Source organism: Salmo salar, chromosome 14 (genome assembly GCF_965601325.2).
Source record: "Salmo salar chromosome 14, fSalSal1, whole genome shotgun sequence".
Classification (NCBI taxonomy): domain Eukaryota; kingdom Metazoa; phylum Chordata; class Actinopteri; order Salmoniformes; family Salmonidae; genus Salmo; species Salmo salar.
The window spans coordinates 38,390,263-38,407,915 of record NC_138304.1 but is presented as its reverse complement, the minus strand read 5'-3'; the positions used below and the strand labels follow the sequence as shown (position 1 = coordinate 38,407,915).

The following is a 17,653-nucleotide window of genomic DNA, read 5'->3' as shown; positions in this document are numbered from 1 at the left end:
TCTTAAATGCATCTAAAACTAAAAGCATTGCATTTGGTTCAAAACATTCTCTAAGACCTAAACCTCAACTGGAGTTGTGTATGTAAGGTGTGATCATTGATCATGTTGAGGAAGCTAAACTCCTAAGTATAACATTGGATGGTCAATTATCATGTTCAAGTCATATTAACAAAGTTGTTATGAAGATGGGGAGGGGTATGTCTGTTATAAAAAGATGCTCATCATTTATGAGACAAAAATCAACTGTACTAGTTAAGGCTCTGGTCCTGTCCCATTTTGATTACTGTCTGTAATATGGTCAAGTGCTGCAAGGAAAGACCTAGCAAAGCTGCAGCTGGATCAAAACAGAGCAGCACACCTTGCCCTTAATTGCACATACAGAACTAACATCAACAACATGCAGGCCAGTCTTTCCTGGTTGATGAGAGATTAACTGCTTTTCTTCTAGTTTTCATGAGAAATATTACAGTGATGACAATTTCAGATTTTCTGCATAATCACTTAAAATTCAGCTCAGACACCCATACCTACTCCACAAGACATGCCACCAGGGTTCTCCTTACAGTCCCCGAGTCCAAAATGATTTCACGGCAATGCACAGTATTATACAGAGCCTTGATCACATGGGACTCCCTTCCATTTCCAATTACTCAAGCAAACAGTAAAATGACATTTAAAAAACATCTCATGGAATGGTGGGGACTATGTGGACTAGAGTATGTGAGTGGAGCTGGAGCGAAGCGAGGAGCAGAGTGTGCCTAATTTGTAGTTTCCACAACTGAAGTGTCCACAACTGATGTAGTGTTCACAACTAAGGAATCATTGTGGAATCTGAAAATGACATGTATCCCGAAAACATGATGATGCACTTAGTACGTGCACATGCTAACAGAAAGGAACGAGCTGGGTAGAATACTAAGGTTGTCATTGTAGCAAAGTATTTATGAACAAAAAATCTAATCTCTTAAACGTTTCATTCATTTTTGTTCTATTATCTATATAATAGGCCATAATAGATTTTGGCCCAGTTGTGGAAACTCCCACATTCAAGGAGCTTTCTGTTTAAATTGGGTAATTTTGCCTAAAAACCTTTAGGACTACCTAAAGATTTTTTTTTTAAACAACTCTGCATCTCTGCCCAGCCTGGCCAAAAGGGTGTTTACCATCCCCAGTGGCTCTGCAAGTGTAGAGAGGATATTCTCTGCTGCTGACTGGCTCTCCAGGTCCCATCGCATGAGCCTGAAGCCACAGACTGGCCAAACTCATGATTCTAAAAATGAATTCAAAGGCACTAATAACACATTTTTCATTTAATTTTAAGTAAGTCACAGCCTATATGCACAATTTATATATAGACTATAATGAGATACAATGAAATGTTTAAATGCTGAGCACTTTATGTCCCTTCCAGCTTGTTGTGTTGCACTCGCAAATGCTTCACAATTAATTCATTTATAGCCTAAATAATACATTTTTGTTCCTTCTTAGGCTCCCTGTCTGGTTCTTGACCTATTTATGCTGTTTAATATGACAAGTAGCCTATTTGAAATGATATGTGCTTCTTACATTCACCTTTTCATGTTTATTCAAATACTTTTCATTCAAATCATATGGTTTGGTTTCAATATCTCAAAACCAAATGGTAGGTCCAAGTAGTCACAAAAATAAAATGGGTGTTGGTTAAATTTAGATTTGAATGAATGGAGCGAATTTGGAGCGGCAGTTTTTTTCCTGTGAGTAGGGAGCGGTTTTTAGCAGAGCAGTTGGAAAGGATGTGGAGCGCTGGAGCGATGTGCGACCATCGCTCCATGAGCAAGATTTCCAACCACTCAACTCCGCTCACATACTCTGACGTGGACACACACAAAGAGACACACTGTAACACACACATTATTTTTGTTGTTGTATTGTTTGTATATACTGCAGTTGTATTTTACATTTGTGTGACTGTCCTTGTCTATTATTGTATCAGTGTTTTGTTACTTGTCATGTTTTGTGTTTTTTGTTGACCCCAGGAATAGTCAATGCTTTCTGCAAAAGCTAATGGGGATCCAAATAAACACACACACACACGACTCAGGAGAGAGGAATGCCCCCTACAGGCCACAGGGAATAGTTGTTTTAGCATGTGGTGGCATTCCCTTTTGAGCGATTAGGGACCTGCTTGAAGCCGGAAATTAGCAAATTGGATAAGTACAAACCAGGTTTCTGTACATTGCAGTTAACCAAGTTCCAGTCATGTCAGATCAGTGATTACATTATAGACGGGAGGAAGGAAGGATAGGCCTATATTGAATTATGCATGAATGTATTAGCAGTTCTACACTCCAGTACGAAAAAGAAATGTATGCAGTCACCACTGTAAGTCGCTCTGGATAAGAGCGTCAGCTAAATTACTAAAATGTCAAATGTAATAAACACGGCCACTAGGGAGGTCTAGTGACTATGTAATTGAGAAACACTGTTGTTCATCTCACATACATACCTGGCCCTGAGCGGTGTGTGCGAGTGCATGCATGTGAGTGTGACAGAGTGTGTACTACATGGTATTGTTGCTCTGCCCTCTGGAGATTTGCAAAGACCGTCGTATACCTGTGTTTACCTTAGATCAGGGTTTGGGAAATGCTGCCTTAGATCATTGCTGACAATGGTCGCCAGCGGTTACCTCTACTTCAGGACAGGTGGCCAATAAGAATTCACGGTGGGAGGGGCCCTTAGGGGAAAGAGGAAGCAGAGCAGTTGTTTGCGGAGAAGGATGAAGTCACCCCCTGGATACTGATCTGAGGTCAGCTTTGTATTTCCCCCCTAGTGGTTACTGTGAGGGTTTGAGGACGTTAAGCTGAACCTATATCTGTGCCAAAAGGCATTCTCTAACCGGAGTTTGTTTTATGTCACAGGAGGGGTAAAAAACTGTTTCCTGTTCTCAGCTTTGTCCGCATTGTACCAGCCAGCTGCTACACACAGACACAGCACAGCAGTAACATACAACAGAAGGTAAGCGCACTGCTCCTATCATAGAGCAGAAGAGATAATAGACGATTTTACAAAGAGAATGCTATTATGTTAATAATAGGAGGTGGGTCTGTGTAGTACAGGGGTGTTAAACTCATTCCACGGACTGCCGTGTCAGCGGGTTTTTGGTTTTTCCTTCCAATTAAGACGTAGACAACCAGGTGAGGGGAGTTCCTTACTAATTAGTGACCTTAATCAATCAAGTACGAGGGTGGAGCGGAACCCGCCGACATTCGGCCCTCGGTGGAATGACTTTGACACATGTGGTGTAGTAGATTGAGGCTGAAGTGAAAGTGAAAGTGTTTAGTGCTCTACAGTTGAGCATTGCAGAAACCCCAAAACTGAGGTTGTGCGTTTGGCATGATCTGTGTGTTATTGAGAATACATACATATCTTATCTTATATCTGTTTAGCTTTAGAGTACTTACATAAAGTATCCAAGCACCTGTGTCTTTGTAGTATAAACATAAATATTGAACAAAAATATAAATGCAACAATTTAATTGATTTTACTGAGTTACAGTTATGAGGAAATCAGCCAATTGCCATAAAATCATTATGCCCTAATATGGATTTCACATGACTGGGAATACAGATATGCATATGTTGGTCACAGATACCTTAACAAAAAATGGGCCTCACAATGGGCCTCAGGATCTTGTCACTCTATTTTCGTGCAGTCAAATTGCCATAGATAAAATGCAACTGTGTTCGTTGTCTGTAATTTATGCCTGCCCATATCATAATCCCAATGCCACCATGGGGCACTCTGTTCGCAACATTGACATCAACAAACCGCTCGCCGACACGATGCCATACACAAGGTCTGTGGTTATGAGGCTGGTTGGACGTACTGCCAAATTCTCTAAAATGACTTGGAGGTGGCTAATGGTAGAGAAATGGCAACAGCTCTGCTCTGGCAACAGCTCTGGTGGACATTCCTGCAGTCAGCATGCCAATTGCACGCTCTCTCAAAACTTGAGACATATGTGGCATTGTGTTGTGTGACAAAACTGCACATTTTAAAGTGGCCTTTTATTGTCCCCAGCACAAGGTACCCCTGTGTGAGGATCATGCTGTTTAATTAGCTTCTTGATATGCCACACCTGTCAGGTGTATGGATTATCTTGGCAAAGGAGAAATGCTCACTAACAGGGATGTAAATAAATTTGTGCACAACATTTAAGAGAAATAAGATTTTTGTGCATATGGAACATTTCTGGGATCATTTATTTTCAGCTCATGAAACATGGAACCAACACTTTACACTTTGCGTTTAAATTTTTGTTCAGTGCATATGCGAGCAAACACACACACACAGGGCCACACATTCACACACACACACGTACACACAAGTCATACACAGAAAGGGGGTTGCGATTTTAATCTCACCAAAACACACAGCTGTGTTACTCAGAATCGTCACATAATTCCTCCATGTTAGATTGGCCAGGCCCAGTCACGCCGGGCAACAGGGGAAGCTTATCAGCTCCTCACCCTATTCCCCTACCAGCCTGGCCTAATTCACAATGCTCTTTGTACACACACACAGGACAGCGAGTGTGTTATGGAGCTTATCACTGTCCCTAAGGGTCTGGCAGCAACTTCACAGGATCAGATCACATGACTGAAGACACAGACACCAACACATGTGATGGATGAACCTCTAGATGGACTGTGTCATGTCCCAAATATTCTTAAAAACCTCCTCTCGTCACCATTGTCCAGGGAAATAAGGAGTCATTTAACAATATTGGGAAATAAACAGGACACAGAGAACATGGGAAGCGTTAACGATAACCCAACATTCAAAACAACCACAATACAAAATGGCCGCCTGGCAGATGTACAATGGAACATTTCTCTCCGTGGTGACAGCTGTTCCAGCGTTGTGTTTGGCTCCCTTCCGCTCTCTCAGGAGGAAGTGGAGCCCACCGAATGGGTTGTGCTTCCTGTGCGATAACAGCCTCAGTCGCATCTTGCTCTCTCAGCCGTCACATGCACGCGCGCACACACACTATGGAAGAAACAGCACATATAGCAACATATCTACTGAACAGGCAAAACAGAAAATACTGGCATTCAAAATGCATCGGCATGAATATAGCATGCGTGATGTCTGACCTGTGAGCAGCTCTCAGGCTGTTTCAAGGGAAGTCTCCTCTCTCTCTCTCTCTCTCTCTCTCTCTCTCTCTCTCTCTCTCTAAGGAGTTAAGGATAGAGTGGGAGGAGCTCAGGTAAACACAGGCGTGTAGCACAACAACTGTCGTCATGGTGCATGTTACCTGTACGTGGTTGTTTACCTACTGTGTGTGAGAGAGAGAGAGAGAGAGAGAGAGAGAGAGAGGTCATGGTAGGCCAGCAACAGCAAAACAGGATTTTCTGGTGCTAACAACAGTCAGTAACTGCCTGAAGAGAGGAGGACAGGTGAGTAAAAGAGTGGAGAGAAAATGTGAGTGACTGAGTGAACAAATAGAGAGGTGGAGGAGAGAGGGGAACACCGAGAAAGTAAAGGAGCGTGTGTGTGTGTGTGGGGATATGTTATCCTATCTAACGTTTTTATTTTTTTATTTCACCTTTATTTAACCAGGTAGGCCAGTTGAGAACAAGTTCTCATTTACAACTGCGACCTGGCCAAGATAAAGCAAAGCAGTTCGACACAAACAACAGAGTTAGTTACACATGGAATATTACACATGGAATAAACAAACGTACAGTCAACAACACAATAGAAAAGTCTATATACAGTCTATATAACGTGACAACGAGAACAAGGCCTTAAACACAGAGGACTGGGCTGGGTTGCTGTTGGGGGTTGATTGTTTCAGTCACGTGATGATGGTGTTGGGTCAATCCACGTAAAGAGTGTGTTTTGTGTCCCTTTGATATTTTAGAAGTTGTGCACCAATATTGCATTTTAAAAGCTTATTCAATGAAGTGTCCATTTAAATAAACCACATGGAAAATTCAATACATCTGTTTTTTTTTTATATGAATAAAGACTTGCTAAAGCGTCCCTCTGTGACTTCTAGGAAGATTTTAAAGATTTTAAAGCCCTAGTTATTTTGTTGCTTTGACAAAGTGTCAAGAAATGTTTTTTTATTTCATGTGATCAGTGTGATCTATTTACATCTGTTCCTCATTTTAAGGTCAATCCAGTTATGGTGACTCTTTAGATTTTTTTTTTAAAGAAACATTGAACATTTAATTGTCAAATCATAGTGTAAAAGCAGGTTTTGTGGTGGAAAAGTGAGCAGGTCGATCTCACTGTAACAAGCCAACCGTGTTGTGTTTTTTGTGTTTTTACGCTTGCATTCAATTGCCCCACCCTGTTGCACACAATAAGCTTCCATTTCCTCTGTCACAGGGGGATTTATGGCTGATTTAAAGAGCCACTGAACACGCCGATTGACACGTGTTTTCTGTTGATCATTAGAAAAACAAGATTTCAGTCTTGGAAGTGTGTTTCTTGACCAATTCCGCGTGTGGTTAATGATGTTTGTCCCACATGAGACACTAGACATGGAAGCCTATTTCACATCCTCAAAACTCCCAGAATGAATCTAAAATAACTCAAGACATCTGTAATTTTAATGTTTTAGTTGCTCAATTTTACTAAGAGGTTTGGTGTAGTATTTAACAAGTAAATAAATGCGTGACGTCTTATGTAAACAAAGTCAGAGCTGTTGGGGAGGTCTGTCTCAATAGCTATGTTTCCACAACCTTGTCCAGTGATAATAAAAATAAAATTGTCTACATTTAGATAGTTTGCATAGAAACTACATGCAACAATTGTCTGCTAGGGTGAGTTTCCATTGATCTATCTTGTGTCTATGAAAACAGCTGGCTATAATGATATCATGCCTTAAAAAATACATTTTTTTTTTTGCAAAAACCTACGGTGTAGAATAAAAATGTAGTGGTTGAAGTGTTTCCATTACAAATTTAGGCAAATTGTGCATTAATAAATTGGCGACTGCATAAAGTTATGCCCTCCCACCTATCTGTTTTTTGTTTCATGTAGCCCGCGTAAGCCAGCATGGATAAAATGCAATAATTGACTAATATTTTCCATATTCTAATAATTATCATGTGCCAACATATCGCCATGGTCCATGCCTTGGTGAAACTTGCATTCCTGTAGATCTGAAATAATTGGATGGTGAAACTTGCCAGCCAACCAGATAAGCAAGGCCAAGCATTTCAGGCATTCTTACACATCAGGACAATCCCTGTCCTGCAAAGAAACATCAATTGTTTTATTTTAAAAGAAGTAGGCATTTAGCATTAAATGTGGAGTGGAGCTTATAGTTAATGATTAGCCTACATCACGTGCCCGGCATACTTTCAAAAGTATTCAGCATTCATAATTTATTTGAAAAACACAGTTTCCACCATCATTTGTTGCAATAAACTAAGTTAGACAAAATAAAAATCAACCCCTTTTGAAAGGATACAATTTTTGTAGATCTTTAAGAAATATCACCTACATCTGCCGTTTCCATTACACGTCCTAATATTTTTTTGTTGCAACATTGCTTTTGTCGAATAAACCTGGGTTAATGGAAACCTGCTTTCTGTCCCTGCTATTGGATATTGGATATAGAGCAATCACCGCAGCTATTGGATATAGAGCAACCACCATTTTAGTGGTCAAATCAAAACGCAACCTTCATTTACCTGTTGAGACGCACGGATGTTCCATACTCCATTTTAGACGAGAATGACTTTATGACCTAATTTACACATTGTAGTCAATTTTGACACTAGAATAACTTTGTTACGGTATACCCTGTTACTTTATTTGGCATTTACTATAGTATTTTTTATTTATTTAACCTCTTAAGATGGGACAAACATTTTTTTTTGAAGTTGAACATGTGCTCTTTATGACAGACAGAATGTTAAAATTAGGTGAAATAAAAGTTTTTTTTCTTCTTCACCAAATTACACTACTCAAAGGTACTCAATTGGTGGAACTACAGTACCCTGTTATAATGATGTAGGAGTGATGGACGAAGATGTAGGTTTTTCAGTCTTGTTTGTTACCGATGCCTGTTAGTAACGCAACAAATCCTTTGAGTGTTTGTCTAGAAAATGTACATTACAGTCTGTCGGGGTGTGAAGAAATCCTAATAAGATTAAACAGCCGTCAAAAACACAGGCAATCATTACCTAGCACCTTTTGTGATTCCTCTCCTCCTCTCTGTAGTAATGTAACTCTGTGTTTGTCTGTTCGCTCTGTGCTTATCTCCCATATTAACTATTCCAAACACATTCCAGGCGTGCCTGCCCTGACCAGAGGGAAAGCACCATATCTCCGAATGAGGAGTTTCCCCTCCCTTCAAACTGACACACACACACACACACACACACACGTCAGGGTGACCTGGCACAGTGTATGGATGATACACACCCTAATGCAGAAGTCCATTGTCCGACCTGAGCATTAGGTGCTCTGAGCAGGCGCAGTTGCTCTTTTTTGCCTCCTCCCACCCCTCCCCCATACACACACACAAACACACTCATGACGCAGTCCGGAAGCTTCTTTCCTGTTGCTGGTTTGGTCTCTTTAGAAGGGTAGATAAGAAAGCAGTGCATGTGAGAGCTGAGAGAAAGAGAGCAGAAGGTCTGTGTGGCATAATAGTGTGATAAGAGGGATAGGAATATAAACAGTTGCTTGTTATAAGAGGCCTGGGCTCAGTTTGACAGAGGACAGTGTTTTTACCCCTCACTAACAGACTGAACCCACAGACTGTTCTGCCAGCGGAGTTTATAGAGCCCTGATCATGTGATTCTGTTCACTGTCTGCACTTTGATCAGAACGAGTGTGGCTTATGAAGTCTACAAGTAGAGTTATCATGCCCTGAAGAGACTTCTCTAATGTAATCTCTTTCTCTTCTCCCTCCCTCCCTCCCTCCCCCCGCTACCATCTCCCACCACCAGTCTCTCTCTGTTCCCTTTTCTCAGGTTGAGACCACAGGACCATTGGCGGCCTCCACTTCTTCATCGAGGGTAGAAACTTAGAAAGAGAGAAGGAAACAAGTAACTGTTTCTCCCTGCAACTTCTCTGTCTCTGCTCCTGTTCAGCATCTCATCTATGGAACATCTACTGAGGACCCCTGCAGGATTTTACCTCAACAATTTAACCAACTAGCCAAGCCAACTCTCTTCTGAGAGGTCAAGCCACTGCGCTGGAGTGAGGAACGAGTTACTAGCCAGCTATTTATCTGAAGTTACTTTCATTTAGACAGTTTAGTCACCTTTCATTTAGACAGTTTAGTCACTGTGCTGTTCAGGCATGCAGTTAAGAGTGACTCATCCACAGGAGGACCTGTGAGAAACGGACAGGGGGAAGCTTTCGATACAACTCTCTCTGCTCTGGAACTTCTGGAACACAGAACCTGTGATTCTGACACCGGTAACTTCGATTCGGTGCTCTGGAACTTAGAACGTGTTGTGTGAAACTGCTGGACATCTGATGTGGAATGCTGGGATGATGACATCGTAGACCTGTTATTGGAGTATTCTGGGATGTCTTCCATGCTGCAGCAGACAGAACTCATCTTTGAGTTTGCGAGCGACCACGTGAACAATGGACTACAGGTGGGGACGACCGTGTGTGTGTGTGTGTGTGTGTGTGTGTGTGTGTGTGTGTGTGTGTGTGTGTGTGTGTGTGTGTGTGTGTGTGTGTGTGTGTGTGTTCGCACACCAACAGATAAAACATCAAAGCCTCTTCTAAAGTCACACGTCAATGTAGAACCACTTGGGAAATGAAATATCAAAGTGCAGACAAGCTGTATTGAATCCAGAGATAGAATCTACATGTACAGTAGCCAAGGATAACATGATGATGACGTCAGCCATAGTTATTGAAACATCGGTACCAATTTACATTGGGAACATACTGACCTATTTCAAATAGGAACAGTGAAAGTAGTCCTCTCACTCACACCACTCTTAAGTTAAAACCCTAAAGCCTAGCCTCACTGTATGTCAGTGTACAACCTCTGCCAAGACTTCCGAATCTCATGGCACAGATGTTAGTACCCTTCCAATTTAACTGCAGAGTTGCTGGTTCAAGCCTTACCTTGGCTGTTGTCTTACAATATCAAACACTAGATATGGGAAAGTATTAAATAAAGCATTGGCTCGAATGTAAAATAACTGAATTGAAGTGAGTGACAGATCATTTGTCCCTGTGTGTTGCAGCTGGATGAGCACTTGGCCTATCCTGCAGTGATAGTGGAGCAGATCCCACACTCCCACCTGCTCTCCTACACAGGCCTGGCCTGTGAGCAGACACACACAGAAGACCAACTGCTAACAACAGGTAACAACAAACACACACGGTCTGATGAAGGCAATCTGGGGTTGAGCAGCTTGGCCTTCTTGGCATCGTCAACAGCACCTGTAGACAGAACAGACACTTTGACGTAGTTTTGTAGTGGATTAGGAGGGTTACGTTTGGGTAAGATGTTAGGGTAAAGGGTCTGACTAACAGGTTAGGGTTTTTCTGTCTAGCCGGGGGGTGTAGGCGCCGAGGCTTCATTCAGCTCCTGAGAGAAAATGTCAGTGTAAAACAGGAGGGTGATATTCACATCCTAAACTGTGCTGGGCAAAACAATTCATGATACAGACTTTGTGCAGTCAGTCAGTACATTCAGGTGGTTAGCCGGTTAGCTTGCTATGGTAGAAAGGTTAGCTAGCACACTAGCTACTTCGACTAAGATGCTATCTGCTGTGTTTATAGCACATATCCTTACTGGAGTATATATAACAACTGAGCAGTTTCAGTCTAAAATACTGTAGTTTAGTACTGTGGCTAACTTAGCTTCTATATAATGAGGCATTTAGAAAGAATACCCTAGCTGGGTCATTGCTATAATGCGGTGTCTTTTCTGTCCGCAGGAAATATCACTTCTGTGTCCCTGATATCACTTTCCACCCTGTTAGTTTGTTGCAATTCTCCATTTAAGAAAACAACCCCTTGCTACAATACCCCACACTTTCTCAATGTGGTGTCATCTGTACTTAACTTTACTATTTATATTTTTGACAACTTTTACTTTTTACTCCTCTACATTCCTAAAGAAAATATGTAGTTTTTACCCCCATACATTTTCCTTGACACCAAAAAGTACTCGTTACAGTTAGAATGCTCAGGCAGGACAGAATTATTGTCCAATTCATTCACCTATCAATATAACACATAGTCATTCCAACTACCTCTGTTCCGGCGGACTCACTAAACACAAAACTGCGTTTCTAAATGATGCCTGAGTGTTGGCGTGTGCCTGTCTGGTTTGCTTAAAATAAGGAATTTGATGTATAGAATTTACTTTTACTCAAGTATGACAATTAAGTACTTTTTCCACCACTCTACTTAAGTACATTTTTAAAACCAGATACTTTTAAACTTTTACTCAAGTAGTATTTTACTAGGTGACTTTTACTTTTAGTTGCACCATTTTCTATTTAGCTGTATAACAATTGAGTACTTTTTCCACCACTGTCCATCTTTCCATGTTTCATGTTGTTAATCTTTATGTTCCATTCATGTCCACCCTGTTAGGTTAAATTTGAGAGAAAATTAACCACTTTTCAAAATGTTAAAATATGTTTCATAGAGAAGTTAAAGTCCTGTTCAAGTGTTCACCATTATGCTAGCTCAATCTTGCTCACTGACATAGCTAAGGCTAATTTAGGCTCCAAATTTCCACCCTGTTATGATTATACACCTAACAGTTTGGAAAATGCACACAAAGTGCCTGAAAGTCAAATGTCCTTTTTCTGATAGAATACATTTTTTATTTTATATTTCAACTTTTCCCCAAAAAAGTTATGAGGTCCAAAAGGCACGTCAAGGTAGGAATGACCCAGATATCTCTACTCATTTTGGTGAGGGGGCCGTAAACAAAGATCATAAAGCTGACTGAGCACATGCGTACTGTGGCCTTCACACTTGAGCCAATCAGAGAAGTTGGCAAATCCAGAAAGTGAAACAAAATACACGTCTTGTGGCTACTGCAGCTTTGACAAAGTTGCTTATCATGTTGCTAGCTCTCTGGAGTAAACAGTTTGTGAAACTAATGATTTAGTAGTGAGGCTCTTAATGCAAGTAAATGTGTAGCCAATAGGTTTTGTAGCTTCACTTGTATACTTTCTAGCATGTTAGCTAACTTTAGTTAGCTAATTTAGCAGCTAGCTAGTTCCTTTTTTCTTTTCTACTATTAGCTCTCTGTCAATTGTTCAGCCATGGCCTGTTACAACATTATTATGACTATCTCTGTTTAAGCTTGATTTTGCTAGCTAGTGAATATACAGTTAGACTTTTGTTGTGATAGAAAGCAGTGGAGGCTGCTAAGGGGAGGAAGGCTCATAATAATGGCTCAAACTGTGCAAATGGAATGGCATCAAACACATGGAAACCATGTGTTTGGTGTATTTGATACCATTCTGCTCCAGCTATTACCACGAGCCCGTCCTCCTCAATTAAGGTGCCACCAACCTCCTGTTATAGAAAGGCTGCTATGCTAGCTAACAGTGTAGTAGCTAGATGGCTCTCTTGTTTACTCCCACTGTCCCATCACTAGGGATAGGCCTACAGACAGAGCCATGATGTCATGCTGACACATTACCCTGCCTCTCTCTCAACATATCTTTATCCCAACCTCTCTCCTATCTCTCCTCTCTCCCTCGCTCTCTCCCTCTCCAGTGGAGGACAGTGAGAGTGGAGATGAGGAAACCATGGAAACACTGGTGGCAGCTGAGACTCTCCTCAACATGGACTCCCCTGACTCCCTCTCTCTGGACCAACAGCACTACAGTGAGACACACACACACACAGCTAGTTTAAGTTAGTAGCTCAGTGAGTAACTTGTCTTGACTCTAACTCAGTCTTTGCGTAAACAAATCTAGCAGGGTTTTGAGCTTGATGTCTACCATCACAATGGCCACATTCAGTTGCCAAACATTGTTGAACGTTGCAGATCAGAGCTGATATGATCCCTTATTATACATGTCAGAGAGGCATGTTATTCTACATAGCCTATTTCTATCGGGAACGTTCCAAAACACTGCATCCTGCTGAACGCGCCCCAGGTTTCTTTGTATCGCTCCCTAGTGCAAACAAGCATCTATATTTCTGCTCTGCTTGGAGCAGATGTATTCATCCTGTTCTCATATATAATCAAATTGTCTCCTTGTAGACTCATTTATTACACTGTAACCCCTAACAGTGTGTTTGTCTCCTCCCCTCTAGCCCAGCTGTACGTCCCCACCCTGGGTGATGTCATCACGTCACCCATTACCCACCAGTTGACGGTGTCAGCGGAAGGCCTTGTGGGAGCTCTGGGCCAGCCCCAGTGGGTCACACTGCAGAGGGAGACTGTTGCTGAGCAACCAAAGAAGAAGAGAGGTTAGATTGTCATTATCTGGCCATGCTTTCAAACTATAAATTGTAATCATAACCACAACAACCTTAGCTCGTATGCCTGCTCATCAGTTTTGACAATACAACTACTTTTTCTTTCTCACCTGGCCATTTATGGACTACTGTCATTTTGACAATGTCAACATGTCATTGTGACATAACAACTACTCTGTCATGCATTTTAGCTAAGAAATCCAAAAGGCCTGAATCCCCCACACCGGACATCACATTCAAGAGGGGCAAATACAGCAAAGGTACACACCAATGGCTGATCAATCACGTGACACCATTAATTTCTATGTGAAGACTCAATAGCGCATTTGAAGCCAAGGAAGTCGGTTAAGATGGCGTCTTATGGCTACATAACGGTTATTGCTATTTGGTATCCTTGGGACGTCCCTACCACATTGAAGTTTACATTTTCAAATGGTAGGGGTTTAGGGAGGTCCCAAGGACCCCGGACAGCACTAACTGATGCATAACATACGCTCTTATTGAGTATCTCAAGTTGAAGACTTACTGGGGTACTGCAGGCAACTAAATGACCCTACTGTATGTGATTTTAAAATAATCTGGTCTTGTAGAAGCAATTATTGGTTCCAAGATTGTCTTAAAAATCTATATATTTACACAAAGAATGACCATGAAGATAGCTATTTTTCCATTCACTATAATGGGGATCCTGTTTTTTGCAAACAATGCATGCAGTACCATGGTCAGCCTTGAACTTTGTGGCTTCAATAAGAGGCAGTCGTTTTTTTAAATTTACGTCAGTTAAGAACAAATTCTTATTTACAATGACGGCCTAGGAACAGTGGTCCAACGCCTTGTTCAGGGGCAGAACGACAGATTATTATAATTTTTTTACCTTGTCAGCTCGGGGATTCGATCTAGCAACCTTTCGGTTACTGGTCAAATGCGCTAACCACTAGGCTACCTGCCGTTCTCCTCTGGTACATACACACAAACAGACACACACTCCATCTCACCTCTCCCTCATTTGTTTCAGGTAACACTATGTTCTTGTGGCAGTTCCTGATTGAGCTTCTCCAGGACAGACAGGCCTGCCCACGTTACATCAAATGGACCAATCGGCATGCAGGGATCTTTAAGCTGGTCAACTCCAAGGCTGTGGCCAGACTCTGGGGCAAACACAAGAACAAACCAGACATGAACTATGAGACCATGGGCCGAGCACTCAGGTATGCTGTAGTTACATCGCTGTAGTTACATTAATTACATCACAATAATAATAACTTCCAGTCTGTGTCCCTGCAGGTGTGTGTGTATCAAAGCTGTCCTCTCTCTGTCCCTGACAGGTACTACTACCAGCGTGGGATTCTGAACAAGGTGGAGGGTCAGAGGCTGGTCTACCAGTTTGCCTCTCTTCCCAAAGACATGGTCTTCATCAGCGACGACGAAGACCAGGAGGACCAAGACAATCATGAGGAAGAAGAGGACGATGATGGCGTCCCAGATGACCCAGAAGACAGTCTGCCCTACAGCGACCAATCCCTGGACGATTTAGGGTCTTACGAGCATTCTTTCCTTCCCCCTCCCCAGGCTACCAGAAGCTACCATAGGCCCAGACAGACCAGCACAGGTCCAGCAGCAGCCCAGCGGCGCCGACCCGGCCCAAAACCCAAGACCCCAGCCCCGTCCTTAGCCCATCGCAGGACAGTCCTCCGGCCACCAGGGGGCAGTCTGATCCAGCAGCAGCATCTGCCTATAGTCTCAGCTGAAATGTTGCGGACCCTACAGAACGTGCAGTCTCTGCAGCCTGGTCAGCATGGGTCAGTCTTCAGAACTGCTCAGCTGCTGGGGAGTCTGTGTGAGAGACAGGCTGCTAGTGCAGAACAGACCACCAGTCAGATAGTGAATCAGCAGTTACAGCCCTTGACCTGCCCTGTCAAGCAGGAGGAGCTAGAGGTTAGGACTGAGGAGGACCCCGACTCAGGACTGATTGTGGAGTAGGATGCCCCGAGACATCTGATCAGTATCAGCCACTGTCCTTGCCCCATAGTCAAGATGACTGCAGAAGACAATGATTTTCAAAGTGAGACTTTAGAGAAAGATGTTGGACAGTTCTGATGTAAATTTGATTTATTTTACAGATGTGACAGACCTGGATGGTCTTTCTCTCACTCTTACATTCCCTTATGCACCAGAGCCATTCTTACAGAGAGTTAACCAAACTGTCTTCCATGTTGGCACCAAACACTCAAATGTTGATAACATTCCTAATCGGCATTCTAACAAGAATGTAATTGTCTTAGAACTCTTGATACCAACATGGCAGACATTCTAATTGCCGACCAAAGACATGCACTGGATTCTACAGCCTCGCTGCGGAGCATCCTGCACTGCTCTATCTCTGTTCGCAATTCAGCTCCACTGAATGCATGGGAGCTCGTGCGCTGTTCTTGTTCTCTCAATGTTCTTTTCTCCGCCATGACCAGTGCTTGCACTATTAACATGTACCATTTCTTTGTCACCACTCTCACCTACCAAAGTGCCTCAAATATTCAAACAGTAATTTTCCAGCTTTCACCAGACAGTCTTAATCTGTAGCACGCTAGCTACCACATATTGCTCCTTAACATTCTTATTTATGTGTGTGTCACTTGTTGATCTTCAACGTAAACACACTCATACTGTCACCCACACCAGTAGAAGACCCACCATCAGTACTTGAGGTAAACGTGTCCTAGTCGATGTGTTCAGGGAGTACATTCCATAGAGATGACACATCGCACGGATTGTGGTTCTAGTGTTTGTCGGCAGATCATTCAACGTGCTGTGTTGTAGGGACCACCCGCTGTAGACATCTGACTGCCTACATTTTCCACAGGATTCTATATGTAAAATCGGAAATTACGTTCAGAGATGCTAAGTACTCTCGGCCAGCAAACACTACTGGTGTGTCTGAGCCCTTAACTTTACAGGCTTTTGGTTACATTCATACTTCAGTGGAGAATACAAATAAATACAAATCAAAAGGGATTTTCTGTTTCATTTTTGCAGCGGTACTGTTGGCTTTACAGCTTAATCTCGATGTTGACGGGGTGGCGGATGACTATCAATGATGATAAAAGAATGATAAAACTTCTCTCACGCTTTTAAGAGCGAGTAAACGTACTTCTGCCAGAGTTGGTAGTTGCCCAATGACCCTGATCTAAGGTTTTCCCTGGTCATCATTTGGGGACGGTAAGCTCATCCTAGATCTGCCCCTATGGTCAACTCCTACCCGGAGCCCTTCTGCCAGCAATCCTGTTAGCATTCCTGATATGCTGTAATAGTTATACATGTGCTTTCCTGGACCATGTATGCCTTGATATATAAATATATGTGTTTGTGAACATGTGACTTAACACTTTTTCTGTCAGTTGTTTCTCAGGTGCATCTGTGTTTATTCGCTGCACACACACAGTATATACCGTCCCAATTCCCAGATGTACTCATCTATGCAAAGAAGTATGATGATGTTGCTCCTCAGGCCTAGACTCTGATCTATGGTTAGTTTTGCTGATCCTACAAGGATGGCTTATATATATCCTAATAAAAACACATTTTCCCATGCAATCTTTTCCTTTGATAATATTGCCTTATGCTTCTTTGCTTTTGTATGAAGTCTCTGATATATTTGTTACTGCTATTGTGTGAGGAACTAATTGTGAAAATACTGTACCAGGCTTTTATACTATATGCATAGTATTGATGTTCATGCAGATGTTTTCATGCAATTTATACAGAAGGAGTTGATAAAATAGGAATTATTAAACTTGTTTTCAAGAAATAAAAGTTGTTTTGACTTTTTTTTTTTTTTGACAAACCGTGTGAAAATGTTTCTTGGCCGCACCTACTCCTCCACGCGTTACGGTTCGGTAGTGAGAAGTGCCTAGCCTATTTAGCTGACGGTTGACACGCCTCTACTGTTTTCTGATTCCTATCTAGCCGTGGCTAGCTAGCTGGAAAGGTCTATCTCCCTCTGACAACACTTCTAGCTCCATGGCAACCGAACGGCAAGTATATTACATTTTCGAGTATTTTATTTTAAATGTGTCCTTGTTCAAGAGGCTAACTAACGTTAGTTCTGTTTTCTCGTTTTAGCAGTTTCCCCGAGAGCGTCATAGACGAGGACCCACATAAAGCTCTTGAGGTAAAAAACGGTTAGCTGGATAGCCAATGTTAGCTAACTGGCTAACT

At 42.1% G+C, this 17,653-nt stretch overlaps 1 protein-coding gene and 1 pseudogene across 4 annotated transcripts in view; both read left to right on the top strand.

Annotated features, from left to right (window-relative positions):
- Positions 1-2,733: 2,733 nt before the first annotated feature.
- On the top strand, positions 2,734-17,248 carry LOC106569466 (ETS-related transcription factor Elf-1). Of its 3 annotated transcripts, none has more exons than XM_014140837.3 (8): positions 2,734-2,994; positions 8,959-9,618; positions 10,225-10,345; positions 12,731-12,841; positions 13,277-13,432; positions 13,633-13,701; positions 14,457-14,649; positions 14,767-17,248. In XM_014140837.3, the coding sequence occupies exons 2-8, from the start codon at positions 9,547-9,549 to the stop codon at positions 15,419-15,421; spliced, it is 1,377 nt and encodes a 458-aa protein (XP_013996312.2). In that variant the 5' UTR covers positions 2,734-2,994; positions 8,959-9,546; the 3' UTR covers positions 15,422-17,248. The 3 variants fall into 3 exon arrangements, with proteins under 3 accessions (XP_013996312.2, XP_013996314.2, XP_082817083.1); XM_014140839.3 differs by lacking the exon at positions 2,734-2,994 and adding an exon at positions 5,306-5,439; XM_082960957.1 differs by lacking the exon at positions 2,734-2,994 and adding an exon at positions 8,622-8,641.
- A 64-nt stretch (positions 17,249-17,312) lies between these two features.
- LOC106569482 (protein SGT1 homolog) overlaps positions 17,313-17,653 on the top strand; it is a 52,926-nt pseudogene continuing 52,585 nt past the window's right edge. The window contains exons 1-2 of the transcript XR_014380356.1: positions 17,313-17,469; positions 17,558-17,606. The product of XR_014380356.1 is annotated as a protein SGT1 homolog (transcript). The remainder of the gene's footprint in view (positions 17,470-17,557; positions 17,607-17,653) is intronic.

Excerpts from the sequence above, each read along its gene's own strand:
- LOC106569466 (XM_014140837.3), top strand. The coding sequence starts at position 9,547 with ATGTCTTCCATGCTGCAGCAGACAGAACTCATCTTTGAGTTTGCGAGC. Across the intron at positions 9,619-10,224 it reads ACGTGAACAATGGACTACAG|CTGGATGAGCACTTGGCCTA; the intron begins GTGGGGACGACC and ends TGTGTGTTGCAG. Across the intron at positions 13,433-13,632 it reads GCAACCAAAGAAGAAGAGAG|CTAAGAAATCCAAAAGGCCT; the intron begins GTTAGATTGTCA and ends CATGCATTTTAG.